The sequence below is a fragment of the Varanus komodoensis genome, unplaced genomic scaffold (genome assembly GCF_004798865.1).
Source record: "Varanus komodoensis strain SLA01 unplaced genomic scaffold, ASM479886v1 scaffold2, whole genome shotgun sequence".
Lineage (NCBI taxonomy): Eukaryota > Metazoa > Chordata > Lepidosauria > Squamata > Varanidae > Varanus > Varanus komodoensis.
In genome coordinates, this window is record NW_025335568.1 from 57,598,567 (window position 1) to 57,613,274 (window position 14,708).

The following is a 14,708-nucleotide window of genomic DNA, read 5'->3' on the forward strand; positions in this document are numbered from 1 at the left end:
AAGTCATCCTTGTGTCATGAAAAATACATTCAGAACAAGGGGGTTGTCTTTCGATTTTTTTTATTTTTTGGAGAAAACTGGAGGGTAGGAGAGAAAGAAAGTAATTGCCACACTCTGGTATGAGTCAGGATGGTGGGTGGGAAGTACCAGCCCTAACAAATACCAGCTCGATCCAAGGAAGGCTCTGAATTTTTCTAGATATTGTAATTAGAAGAATCTTCTGGGGAGGACTTGGTAATTGAGAGGGGAAGAATTTCCCCAGTTCTGCCCTATCTTTGTTCCATCAGGGATGGCAAAGACCTGCATAGCAGCAAGGGGCCCGGTGCTAAACTCTGCAGTTCCCTGACCCTGCTTTTATTTTCTTCTCGGTGTAACTGTTAGTTCACTTCTCCAACCCAGGGGCCTCCAGAAGTGTTGGACTACAGCTTGCATCATCCCCAGCCAGCATGGATCTTGCTATAACTCCATATACATTCTTATCCAAAATTGCCACTTTCCTGTGTTTTATCATTGTGCACACCAGCATACTGATAACAGTGAAGATAAGATACAAATGAACTGAGAAGGAGTCTTGTCCTACCTTAAAGATTTAAATGTAGGATGGTTTCTGCTTTTGTGACTGGAGTCCCCATCACCAGATGTTGACTTATGGCGACCCCATGGATAAGAGCCCTCCAGAATGGCCTGTTCATGACAGCTCCATTCAGCTCTTCCGAGTCGGAGATTGTGGCTTCCTTTATGGATTCGGTCCATCTCCTAGTTGGTCTTCTTGTTCATCAGATACATGAGGTATAATCTTCAAGTGTCGGATATACATGTATATGAAGCAGTTGGAGTTCAATAGAGATGAAATGCAAAAAACAAAAAAACCTATCTGTGGCCATTGAAGCAGAGCTTAAATGTTTGAACAGAGCTGAAATGTTGGAAATGCACAGTAATTTCATAGAATCATGGAATAGTAAAGTTGGAAGGGGCCATGAAGGCCATAAAGTCCAACCCCCTGCTGTTGCAAGATACCAAATTACACCATCCCACGCAGATGGCTGTCCAATTTCTTTTTGAATGTCTCTAGTGTGGGAGAGCCCATTTATCATGACAGCCTGGTAACCCACAAAAGAGAGGAGCAGCAGGAACAGCCTGAAGTGCCTGAACCTGTCTAACCTTGGAAGCTAAGCGGTATCAGGCCTGGTGAAAATCTGGATGGGTGACTTAAATGTTGTGACCTGCCCAGAGAGCTTTGGCTATGGGTGGTATAGAAATGTAGTAGTAGTAGTAATGGCGGAGCAAATGCTGAAGATTGGACTGAGAGAGCTCCGGGTCAAGGGAAGAGAAAAGAAAGTATGGAAGGAAGTTTCTTAAGATAAGAATTACAAGGCAAGGCAAGTGTAGGGAACAGGCAGAACTGTGGATAGTAATTAGTAATGGGTCAGGATAAAACTCAAGTTATTGAGGATAATACTGGTGCTTATCCTTATCTGGATATACCAAACAGATAAGATACAATAGATCATTGCATGGAATTATACAGTGGCATCAAGAATCAAACTCAAGGTTCTAGTCCTTTTCATTTTATAGAAAGATATTGATGTGTGAACTGGGTGTAGGTTTTGCAGTGATACTCCCTCTGAGCAGTTGCTGGAAATATGGAGATTAGAAAACTCTTCCTCAGCCAAATTGAATGAGTCATTCATTGAGTTACTGGACAAACTACTTCCCAGTTCTCAGTGGGAGATTTTGCCCTTTTCTGATATGTACAATTGGAGGAAATATTGATTGGTTTTTTCCTTTTAAAAATGTCTTTGCACAGTGCGTCTGGTGGCCATAAGGCCGCATGAACTCCCACCGCGGCCTGCGTGTTTTGTCCAAGCTGACATTTGGAGTTGCAAAGCAGCCTTTAAAAGCACACCTGTTAAATACTCCTTGATGCATCTCCTTTAACTGAAAGGCAAACGTAAATGGAAGAAACCAACCTAGAGACTAGTCAGGCTGTTCTCCATTCTAGTCCAGAGGTTGCAACAGCATTTCCCAGATGCGCTGATATTACTGGTTGGTAGGGCCATATATTGCTGTCGCCGTGGCATGTGCCTCATGCAGCTTCCCAGCTCCGGAGTGCCATGCCCCTCCAGTGCTCGTCTCCAGCCCCAGCTCTTCTCATGTGCCACTGCAGATGTGAAGAACTTCCTTTCTTTCCTGTGTGGTTTCTACTGGCAGCGTGTTCCATTTGACTTTCTTGGCACAGGGCTGTTGCATAAAGCAAAGCGAAAGGTGCCGTTGCTTCTGTTCCGCTTACCAGTATCAGGGAAGAGCAGCCGAGTCACTCATTATTTTTTATATCCCTAAACCCTTTGGTGTGGGGAGAAGGAATGGAATAGGGCAGTGCTGCTACAGGTTAGGACCGTTTTGCCCTCTCTAGGTCAGTGGTGTCTCCTCACAGCGATCCAGACCCCTGGGACTCTCCAGATGTCCCTGCTTCCTTTGCCTGCCCTCTTTTTTCTAACCACCAGTTGTTTGCTGGTTTCTGGGTTTTGCAGCTTTTCCTCATTTCAAAAGGTTGACGTGCTCCTCCTAAAACGCACATGCTTTATGATAAATGGGCTGGTGTTTGGTGCCCTGCCTCTTTTGGCTTCAGATTCTGCCCATCGCTGGAGTGCAGTGCTAGAGAGCTTCCCTGAAACGGAGTTTGGCCCTTGAGCTGAAATTGCTTTGGCGCCCTCGGTCTATTCCAGGCTTCCATGCCATCTGCCACATGATTCTCTCAACAGGGGCTGATGTGAATGGGTTGAAAAGTATGAGCGTCACTCACGGAGTCAAACTCACTATTTTAGGGGCAGAGCCCACTGCTAAACTCCTGCCCAGAATAATGTTTGTAGCTACAGTACCACACAAAGGGGGGAAAGCAACGTGAAACACGTAGGCACAGCGATTTGGCAATGACTCCTGTGTTTGCTGCAACAAGTGTTCCATCCATTTGTCAAAAGCAGCCTCGGTACCTCAGTGTGCAACTGAATTTTCCCTTGAGGATGAGCTGGAACGCAGCTAGAAACTCTCTCCCTCTCTCTTTCTCCCAGCATTTTCGCATCGCTTCTCTCACATCTGCTTTGCACTCGGCTATTGACTGCTGATTTTTTGCTTGCCTTGTTTGAGCACAACCTCCTGCTCGATCACACCTACAGAATGAGGCAGCCACATAAATGGAAATGGCTGGTGACTCCCCCCTCCCCCGCCAGCATGCCGGTACCTTCTCCAGATGGCTTTGCACATGCCTGCGTGACGATTGAGCAGCACAGACTGGCTGCAGGGCTGGAGAGCCTCCAGATGTGGTTGGACTGCAGCTCCAGCCAGCGTGGCCGGAGGCTGGAGGGCTGGTCATCCAACACCATCTGGAGAGCCGCGGCTTGGACTAAAGAGCAGTCCTGCACTGCTTCAGCAGGGAGCCTCCAGCAGCAGCAGCAGCATCGTGGCCATGCTTGTTGCTTGTCGGTAGCGGCTGCTTAGTAATCCCGGGCCTGACCAGGTTGGAAGCAACAAGCAGTGGGCTCCGGGGCATTTTAGGGGCCTACCTGTTGCTGTCTGACTACCTGGACCCAGTCCTTGCCGCAACATAACATCTCTCTGACCAGGCCATAAAATGCTTGTGCACAGACAGCAAAAATACATGACTTTTCTGCAGCTGTTCCTTTGCCACAATCTTACCTTTTCTGTAAATTTCCTATAAGGCAGGATGAAGCTAAGTGCCCGATCCCTTCCAGGGGGTAGTGGAGGCAGGGGCTGCAGGGATGTAGCACCAGGAGCACTTTTATTAGCAGGATGTCACCTGTCACCCCCTTTGGGACATCCTGTTCCTTCTGACCCAGCTGCAGGCCCCAGTGTAGCTGCAGTGCAGCGGGGGAGAATGAGCTTTCCAGGAAGCAGGACGGGCAAAGCATCCTGGGCTGGCTTGGTCTCGTGTGGGCACTGAGGACTCAGCTTTTTACAACCAACCTGTGTCTGACAGAAACTGCTAGAAGTGGCACATTGACACGGAACTACGCAGCTGCCCGCACTTTGGGGCTTCCCTTGGTGGGGTGGTTAGGGAGGCCAACCATCGTCTCTGCCCTGTTGATCCCCACTGACCAGGATCCCCTCGTCTGAAAGCTCTCCCTGCTTGGTGCATCTCTCCACATTCTTGGACTCCAGCTTCCCTTCCAGCCAATAGGCAGAGGGAGGCGACTGTCGCTTTCAGGCAGCAGTTGCTAGGGAGAGATGGTGTGGGGAAGGTGTTGCAGGATTGGGCCTGTGAACTGTCTTAAGCCAGCCCTGTTTTCTGCCCCCAGGGAAAAACGGCATTTAAAGCTACACACACACATCCCATCTTTCCCAGCTGTGCTTATTTTTCTTTCTACTACTTCCATTCCACTCCTTTTCCCCCTTGCAAGGAAACCAAGGTGTCTGAGGGGCCTCCCTTTTTCCCAACGGCTGAGCAGGGGAGCTTGGCCTGCTAGTTTGTGACTGGTCCAAAGCTTCTCAGAGAGTTTCATGACAGAGCAGGGACTAGAACCCTGGTCTCTCGATTCCCAGTCTAGTGCTCTAACCACTACACCACACTGTCTCAAAGGGACTAATGGAAAAGTGCCACATGCCTCCATGCTTTTGAAAAGATTTCATGTTCGGTCTGTTTGTCGCACCATACTGACTTCACCTCCTCCTCTGCTTCCATTCCACATGTCCTGCATATTCCACTCAAGTTCTTCAGATACTTGTCATGCCTCAAAAAACCCACTTGCTCCTCCAAACGAGAAATGTAAGCTGAACTTTTGGGCATGTGTGTTCGGCTGTGCTGGGGCATTTATGGTGACCTGCTTCCAGCACCCAGTTTGAACTCTTGAGAATCTAGTTTGTCAGGAGAATGGTATGCATGCATTAATTTGTTCAAAACTGTAGCCAGATTTTTTCTCTTCAGGATGAGTGTTCATCGTGGTTCTGAGGGAGGAAAGGCAAAGCACTAAGCATATTAATTGACTGCTAAAAATGTCAACTATTTTGGTTTTCCTTCTTAAAGGCAGATTTCTAGTCCTTAAGGCAAAATCAAGGCCTGCTCGAAATCTCAAAAGCCAGAAAATTGATCAGGGTGTGTAGCTAGATAAGTAGGGGGATATTTTCAGAAGTTCATGGAACTGAGGTTCATATAACCTTTGCACATAAGAATGCGAGATGAGGAAGGCCTGGTGGGACAGACCAAAGGCATACCAAGGCCAGCGTTTTGTCCACAAAGTGGCCAGCCAGAAACCAATAAAGATATTATTAATCTTGCATTGCATTCTCATCCTCTCTCTTTTCCTCTTGTGAGGAAGCCAGGGCAGCTTGCGTGGCTCCATTTTACCCTCATAACAACAATCCTTTGAAGTAGGTGCACAGGGAGTCTGGCCCATAAGAAACCTCCTGTTCATATTGCCCAGCAACTTTTAAATTAGTTGCAATTATTTGTAGTATCATAGAATCATAGAATAGTAGAGTTGGAAGGGGCCATGAAGGCCATGGAGTCCAAACCCCTGCTGTTGCGGGACACCACGTTATGCACAATTATGCCTTTATTGTATTTTCTGTATGTGGTTGTTTTAATCAGTTTTAATGCTGCCTCTAAGCGATTTCGAGCGCCATTTTCTGATGGAAAGATGGGGGACAAATCCAGCCAGTGAATTGGTACTGGAGTTGAAACCTAGCCATTGATAGAGGCATCCTCCATGAATTGCCTTAATCCTCTTTTAAGCCATCTGTGCTGATGGTCATCACCACATCTTGTGATCATGAATTGAAGTAGTTCAGCTCTGCTCTTTGGGAAGACACACTTCTCTGTTTCAAATCTCTGATTGTTCAGCTTCCTCGGACGACTCCATGTTCCAGGATTAAGGGAGAGGAGCTGCACATGGGTAGTCATCACAGGTCTGTGCTTATACAGACATGATGATACTGGCAGTTATCTTAGCTCTGACTATTCAGATCAGGAAACTGAATGGTTAAGAAAGGTGCGGAAGAGAATAAACTATTCAGAGGGAAAGAAAATGGGATTTTCTTCCATTGGTTTAATTTATGCAGCTTGTACAACTCAGTTTTTCTTGACATGCCTCATGGAGTGCCAGGTGTTCTCTTGATCAGGCATGAGAAGGGGGTCTGTTACAGTGGGGCTAAGAAACGGCCTGTTGGCTAATCAGACATTGGTCATTGCAGCTCAGTTTTATTTGCACATGACTTTGCTCGCCTGGTACCCTCCAGTGTCGTGCTTGCAAAGCATCTACTCCAGCACAGAGCTCCAGCCGGGAAGCGTCCCCACCCTTTGAGAGCTCGACTGTGTTTGGCTGCCCTGTGCATTGCCAGCAGTCGGCTTCCCCCTCCCCGCTCCGCTTCCACTTGCAGCTGCTTTTGGCAATCAAACGCAACAGCTGGTTTCCCTGGCGATGACCCGGACTCTCTTGCTGCCTGATGACCTCGCTTGCCTCTGGATCCTAATGCCAGGGCGGGAGCAGTTCTGCCAACCCTTCTGCCCATTTAGTAGCTAATGCCAGCTGGTTGCAAAAGCCATCCCTATGGGTGAGGTTCTGTAAATGTCCATGGAGCTTTTAAAGCTGCGGTATTTCATAGACAGTGAAACAGAACGCTGGACATGAGATGTAGATAGAGATGCGTTTCTCTGTGTGCACACGCATGTGTGCGGCGTTTACCTTCTGACAGCGAGTAACTGGCCCGAAGTCACCCCGTGAGCTTCATGACGAAGTGGGGACTACAAGCCCAGTCAAACCCTTTTTTAAAATGTTTCAATTAAGCCACAAGCCAGCCTTTTTATTGCAATCCAGCACTCGTAACCATTGTGCCACACTGGTTCAAAGACCAAATCCGGGGACACACCAGCCAATTCATTGACAGCTGGATGAAGCCTTTGTGTAAAGACTGACTGGTCCATTTGGACTACCTGTAAAAAAGGTAAAGGTTTCCCCTTGACGTGAAGTCCAGTCATGCCTGACTCTCGGGGGCGGTGCTCATCTCCGTTCCTAGCCGAGGGAGCCAGCGTTTGTCCGCAGACAGTTTCTGAGGTCATGTGGCCGGCATGACTAAACTGAAGGCACGGAATGCTGTTACCTACCACCAAAGTGGTACCTTTTTATCTATTTGCATTTAAGTGCTTTCTAACTGCAACGTTGTCAGGAGCTGGTACAAAGCACGGGAGCTCACCCCGTCTGGATTCGAACTGTCAGCCTTTCGACCAACCAATCCAGCAGCTCAGCAGTTTAAACCACTGCGCCACCCGCAGTGCCTAGGACTACCTGGTACTGGAGATAAACTGGAGACTTCTTTTCTTTTATAACTTCTTTTATATTGTTTATATATATATATATATATATATATATATATATATATAATTTTATATTATTAATTTTAATTTTATATTGTTATTTTTGTATTGTATTGTATTTTATTGTGTTGTAAGCCTTCGGCAAGGGGCGACATAGAAATGGAATAATAATAATAATAATAATAATAATAATAATAATAATAATAATAAATGACGGGACATTCTTGCCTTGCTTGTAAGTCAGCAGAAGGATCTGTGTGGCCGGTGACAGCATTGGAGGATGTTTACTTTGGTTCCACATGACTCTTACTGTTCGACTGACTGGCTGACCAAATTTCTAAGTTGCCCCTCTCAAGGGAGCTCACAGCATATTACAACAATCTGCAGCACAGACCCTAAAACCTTAAATCACTTCCAGGTCTCTGAAAAACAAGGTCCATTTCTTCAAACTCATAAAAGCCCAAGGGGAAAGAAATCTAATTTGCAATTGGCAGCTTGCTTCCATATTTTCCTCTGCTCCCCACCCAGCAAAGGTCATTCTTTCCAGGAGTAGGATAAGTAGGGAATGAAGAGTTTGGTTTCAAACATGGGAATTGCTGAGTCCTGTGTGGCTTGTTTGTCACAAGTCAAAGGTTAACCATCTCTCCTACAAAGGTTGCATTTTGGGCTGGTTAATGGCTAGTGTCCTCCATGAATTGATCTAATCAATTTTTAAAGCCATTATAGGCTGCCACATCATCCAGCAGCCATAAAGTCTGTAGGTTCAAACCAAGCACATAGTGAAAGTATGGTATCTTGAAAAAATATACACATTTTTCTGATTTTTATATATTCCTGTGCCTCCTTGGCTATCTTGTCTAACTAGGTTAAAAGGCCTCAAGTGTTTATGCATTTTGAGAAGATCATGGAGTCTTTGTTCCATTTAATTGCACCGTTCAGTAGCTCTACTTGCATATGGGATGAAGACAGAATGGTGTGTGATGGCCAGCCAGCAATGAAAGCAGAGGCCTTGCCTTTCCTTCTCTCATTAATGCTCAGGGAGGCAGAAGACTTGGTATGATGTCAGTGGCTTGTGTCCTGGTGCTACTTCACTGGATGTCATTTGCTGGCAGGGGAGATGCTCCAGAGAGTAGGAATAAATGGACAGTACTCTCAATGGAGGGATGTAAATGGTGATAATCTCTGGGGATCGGTGTTTGGCTGAATACTTTTTAATTGGTTCATAAATGTTCATGAATTAGGAGCGAGCACTGAGGTGGCCAGCTTTGCTGATGACACCAAATTATTTAGGCTGGTTTAATCTCTGTAAACTGGAGAATGGGCATCAGAATGGTGAATGTAGTTCAATATAAGCAGGTGTGATGTGATGCATCCTGGAGCAAGAATTCCTGACTTTACATTTATGCCTGTGGATCTGAGCTGGCTGTAGCTCACCAGGAAGGGCTCTTGGAGTTGTAAGGTGATGAAAACATTGAGCCAGTGATTAGGTTCACACAAATTAATAACCCATGCTCAAGGTGGAGTATGGTTTGTCCTTGAGACATGGGTGGTTGCTGAAGTATGGGCTGAAATCAGTGTTGTCTGAACCCAGCCAAAATAGCCATGGTTTTAACAACACATAGTTAACAACCTAACAATAAACCATGGCTTGCTATTGTGGCTGGGTTTGGACTACACAACAACCCATGGTTCCCACAGCAACCAAAACTCAAAGCATTTTCAACCCCTGAGTGTGAGTTACCATTTTGTGGGGAACCAGTTGATACATGGCTGCTGTGAAAAAGGCCATTTCATCTTGGGCAGCATTAGGAAATGAAACAAAAACAAATTTGCCAATATAAAAAACTGTTGTAATTGCACTGTGGGGTGTTCAAGTGCTGAATACTATATATAATTATGGTTATACATAATTCGAACCAGCTCAAAAAGGATATGGTAGAGCTGAAGAAGGTAGAGAAAAAGGCATCAAAGTTATGAAGGAGGCTGGCACAACTCCCTAGGAGAAAAAAGGTACAGCAAAGCTTTTTAGCTTAGCAAAAAGGCAAATGAGAAAGTTATGTGTAAAATTATGTATGGTGTGGAGGTAATGGAGAGGTATTTTTCTCCCTGGCTTGTAATACTAGAATCTGGGATCCCATAATGTTGGTTGAGAATCAAGAAAGATAAATGTCTCACAGCATATAGTTAGGCTATGGAATTTGCTACCCCAAGATGTACTTAAGGCCACCAATTTGGATGGCTTTAAAAGGGAATCAAACACATCTTGGAGGATAGTTGGCAGCTAGCCATGGTGGCTGTATGGAATCTGGTGGGTCAAAGGCAGCATTCTTCTGTACACCAGTTGCTGGAAAACAGTGGGATCACAGAATCTGTTGTACTCGCGTCTTATTTGTGCCCTTCCCACAGGCATCTGGTTGGCCACGTTGGGAACAGACTTATGGACAAGCAGGACTTTGGTCTGATCCAGCAGAGCTCTTTTTACATTCTTATAATGATAATTCAGAATGCAATTTTTCTTAGAAAGTATTAACAAAGGAGAATTTGAGTTCAGTTCAGGAGAATTTGCGATCAGCTATACCCTTACCGGGACAGAAATAGCCTGCTGTCATTGACCTGTGCTGTGGTACTCTCTTAGCTAGATTGCTGCAGTGCACTTAACATGGGGCTGCCCCTGAAGACTGTTTGGAAGCTGCAGCTTGCGCAAAAATGGGAAACCAGACTAATAACAGGGACCAGATGGTCTGATCATATCGCACCAATTCTGGCCCACTTGCACTGGCTGCCCATATGTTTCTGTGCCCAAGTCAAGGTGCTGATTTCTACCTATAAAATTCTGCAGTACTTAGGGTTGCAGGATTTATTTTATATTGGTTTTTTTTTTTTAATATGCTGTTGCGAACAGCCCAGAGAACATTGACTGTTGAGTGGTATAGAAAATAAATCAATAAATAGTGTTGTTTTACCCAGTATTCATTAAACTAGATTAAGAAAAAGTTAAAATAGAAATGAGGTAACAACTATTCATTGGTATTCTGCCTAACAAAATCCACTCGTAACTTGGCCAAAAGATTATGACAATCTGCCAACTATTATAATGGTTCTTAAAATAGTCTAAATTCATTATGAACAGTTTTTTAATCTGTCTTTTGGAGGACAGACCAGTCAGTATATGCCCGACAATGTAGGCAACGAACAGTGGCACAGCAGTAGAGCATTCGGTTGAAAGCTGGGTGGGTGACTTAAAAAATGTTGCGAACCACCCAAAGCGCTTTGGCTACGCAATAACAACAAGACACAACAACAACAATAGAGCACATGGTGTGCAGTGCAGGAGATCCCTGGTTCAATCCTGCCATCTCCGGATAAAAAGGATCAGGTAGCAGGTGATAGGACAGAGTTCTGCCTGAGGCCTTTGGAAGATGTTACTAGAGCTTGGAAGAAGTTACGCTGGGCTGTCCTAGCAGATCTGTGGGATGACTGGCCATAGATCAGCAAGGGTTTCTCACTGCTTAACAATAACATGGGGAGAATCCTGCCGGCCACCCAACATTCCTTGGAGGAGAAGTCAGACACGAGTGCAATATTGATGCTCCGATTCACAAATGTGTATCAGACAAAAGTTACCACACCCGAAATGCCATGAGCGACTAGCAGAGGAGTGAAAACGTATTTCTGTTTGTGTCCACAGGAAGACTATGATCGCCTGAGGCCGCTGTCATACCCCATGACGGACGTCTTCCTCATCTGCTTCTCGGTGGTAAATCCGGCCTCCTTTCAGAACGTCAAGGAGGAATGGGTACCAGAACTCAAGGAGCATGCACCAAATGTACCCTATTTGTTAGTTGGAACCCAGGTAGGCCTGAATGTTGGGTGCTTTGTATGAAAGGAAGAGGAAAATATGCCTAAGGCCCAATGCTATGCATGGGTAGGCAGGAAAAAGGCCTGCCTCTCTCAGCAAGCCCCCACCATGCTTGGAGCTGTTGGCTTTTTCCTCTCTAGTCATGCATAGGAATGAGCCTTTAACATTTTGTTGTTCTGCACACCGCCCTGATGGGTTTTGCAAAAAAGTAGTATGTAAATGTTGATGTTGATCATGATCATGCTCATCATCCTTTCTTATATCCAGGCCAGTGTCCCTGTCTTTACTTCTTGGGCCCTTCATGGACTCAGTCTGTTCCACCTTTCTGCCCTTCTTTCCCTTCCCGTGACCTATCATTCCTCCAACTGGACCACCCTTGGCTACCAAAACCATTTCCTACCTTCGTAACTGGCTGAGTTGATCCTCCTTTGCCATCCATTATGCATAGGAATGCCCCCCAGAACATCTGTATGGTGCCATCTCTGTCTGTCCCTCCTCGACACTCATCTTGTCCCAAGAAGCCTTTGGTCCAAACCTTCAACCACCACGCACAACTGAAATGAACCTCCCTCACTGTCAAAATGTGCAGTGTGAGCCCTTCAGGGAAGGGGCCTTTACTGATGTTGTTCGGTTAAGCATTATTTATAAAGGGGGCTTCCAGGTGAAAGAGCTGCTCTTGTGTCTGGATTGCATCCCAAGGCTCTCCTCATTGAGCTCTGTACACTAATGTGCTTGCTTATGAATACTCGTTACATCACCCATAAATGATAAACCAGCGATGGTTGGATCCAAGCAGATGAATTCAACAGTGTGCATCACATGCTACCATGGGATGGAAAGGGGAGCCTACTGCTCTTCAACCGATCTTTCTTAATGCAAAAAAAAATAACTAATTCTGCACTGGTCCTTGCATCTTTTTAGCCTTTTCCAAGCCCCTTCCACATACTTTTTTCCTCTTTCCCCATCTGTGGGAATGGTGGGGTCAGAACAGACGGCACAATGTATGCTGTGCTTTCCCAAATCAAATGTGGGGTTGCTGTATGAAGAGAGATACCTGCCTCCTCCTGGGAGAAGGCTGTGTGTGCACACCGTTACCCTTGGATGTTTGCCAGACAAGTGTCAAGTCCTGCCCTTCTTAATACAACATTTGTGGACTGATTGCTTTAAATGGGTCTATTATTGTGAGTCTAGACTATTTTTCTTCTTTCCCATACTGAAAAGATAATTGTAAGATTGGTTTGGGATTCAGAATAGATCTACAGATGATGATGGAAAAAGATGCATTTCCAAAAGGTAACTTTGCCAGTTAATGGTCACGCACAACACTCTGCAGAGGAGAAATTGTCTAATTCACCTGCCTAATCTTCCCTGCAACCCTTCTCCCAGTCCCCTTTTCTCTCTAGATTATTTCTAGTATACAGCTGAAATTTAAAAAAGGAGAGAGGGAAAAATCAAGCAAAGGGTTCAGCACTCCCAGTCTCTGACGCCATTTCTTCCATGCAATTGTGTAGCGTTTCCAAGTGGATGCTATCCAGGCACTGGTGTGAGCTGGACCTGCTTTGCTTCAGATCATGCCTCCAGAACATGTCATGGGATTAGGAACCCCCATCTATTTTGTAACGTTTGTTTCAACCCACAGAAAGGTATACTCTGCGTCCAACTCCATTCAGAATATAGTGTAACTCGTACAAATAAACGAATACCCAATGATCAGATCTTACGAATAAAACTAGCAGATTATGGCCAGGTTTGCATGATCACTGCCACCTGCCATAGCTTATTGAAAGCCACTGTGACTATTTAAGTCATGGCCACCATCCACCATAACTTGCATATTCATGGTGGCTGCTGGGTTGAATCCAACCTAAGATGGTTGTACTTAAAATTCCACTGATTTCAAAATGTCCTAAATATGAGTGACTTGGCCTGGATGGATCCAGTTCTAAGCTGTAACATGAATTTTGATTTGAAGTGTGCATAAGAATGTTTGTACATTGTTCTGATTTTCATAACAGATTGATCTTCGTGATGACCCTAAAACTTTAGCAAGACTGAATGACATGAAAGAGAAACCAATATCTATGGAGCAGGGACAGAAATTAGCAAAAGAGGTAAGCTATACTGTGCCCTTTTTATTCTTGTTCTCTCTTTAACTGTTTATATCAGCCTATAATATTTGAATTATTTTTATATAATACTCTTACCTTTTCATTCAAAATTATCTGAGAAGGAGATTATCAAGAGAAAAACAAAGAAAATAAAATGCAGTAATCATGCCAAGAGCAATTAAACAGTGCTGAAGAAAGAAATGAAAACAACTAGTTACTGCTATCCCAAATGTCATCCAGACTAGCAGAGCTTCAGCCCCATTAGTGAAGAAGCCAGGTCAGCCTTCATTAGAAGGAAATTCCATCATGTAGCTGCTTCCACTGAGAAGACCCTGTGTTGCACAAATGCCGTGTAATAGCATAACTGAAAGCACTACAGAAAAGCGTCAGCCCACATTAAAGGGGCAGTAATTTGCATTCAGTTCTATTACTTTGAGGTGTACCAGAAGCAATTTCTCTCTACGATTGCATGGAAGCGTATGTCATACACAGAATCATAGAATGGTAGAGTTGGAAGGGGCCATGAAGGCCATCCAGTCCAACCCTCCTGCTGTTGCAGGACCCCAGTTTGCACCTTCCCACTCAGATGGCTGTCCAGTTTCTCTTTGAATGTCTCTAGTGGGAAAGCCCACCACCTCTCTAGGCAGCTGGTTCCACCGTCGTATTGCTCTGAAGTGAGGAAGTGCCAGGTGAGGAAGGTTGATATAATAAATCTACATCCCAGTGTTAAATCCTGGATCAGATGTCAGACTTTTTCCTGCGAAACAATTTTAAGGTGTTTGTTTCATTTCAACATTGATTCACAACCTTTTTGAAAGAAAGGCCAACCCATAAATTTAAAGCCTTGCACCTGAAGACTGGAGTAGGTTCCTGACATTACAGGCAATAACCATCCAGAGCTGTACTCAGCCAGCTTCTGATGTAAACTTGGGGAACTTATCTAGGGGGAGCAAATTGTTGATTAGGGTTCAGAGATCAGAAATTCCAAGCCCGCTACTCAAACAACATTGCTGGATAGAGACTGCATTCTCTAATAAACATGCCAAATGGGGCAACAGCACTTTTTGATTTCATCAGAGGACAACCTTTCCAAAGGAAACAGGAATGTTCTGTTATGTGGAGGTTATTGTAGTCAGTGGAGTATTTTGAGGTTGCTGCATTAGCACTAAGCACAGAATCATCTTAGTAGCTAATGAAGCCATTTTGCTTATGAATAAAACATAGTATTAAATACTTCTAATTAGTGTGGTTCATTTAATACTTTTTTGATAATTAGAAAATAACTCATGGCAACAGGAGACAATAAAACAAAGTGAGTCTTGGAGAATTAAAATGTTTGGCTATGCTTTTAGGGCATTCCATAATTAACAGCATTTAAAATATGGAGGTGTCATTCCTTACCTTGAGCTCTGCTGGT

General features: G+C 44.7%; 1 protein-coding gene across 1 annotated transcript in view; it reads left to right on the plus strand.

Annotated features, from left to right (window-relative positions):
* Window positions 1-14,708, plus strand: part of RHOQ (ras homolog family member Q) — a 33,156-nt gene that overhangs the window by 14,891 nt on the left and 3,557 nt on the right. The window contains exons 3-4 of the mRNA XM_044428554.1: window positions 11,013-11,177; window positions 13,199-13,294. Coding sequence (XP_044284489.1) covers window positions 11,013-11,177; window positions 13,199-13,294 — 261 coding nt within the window. The remainder of the gene's footprint in view (window positions 1-11,012; window positions 11,178-13,198; window positions 13,295-14,708) is intronic.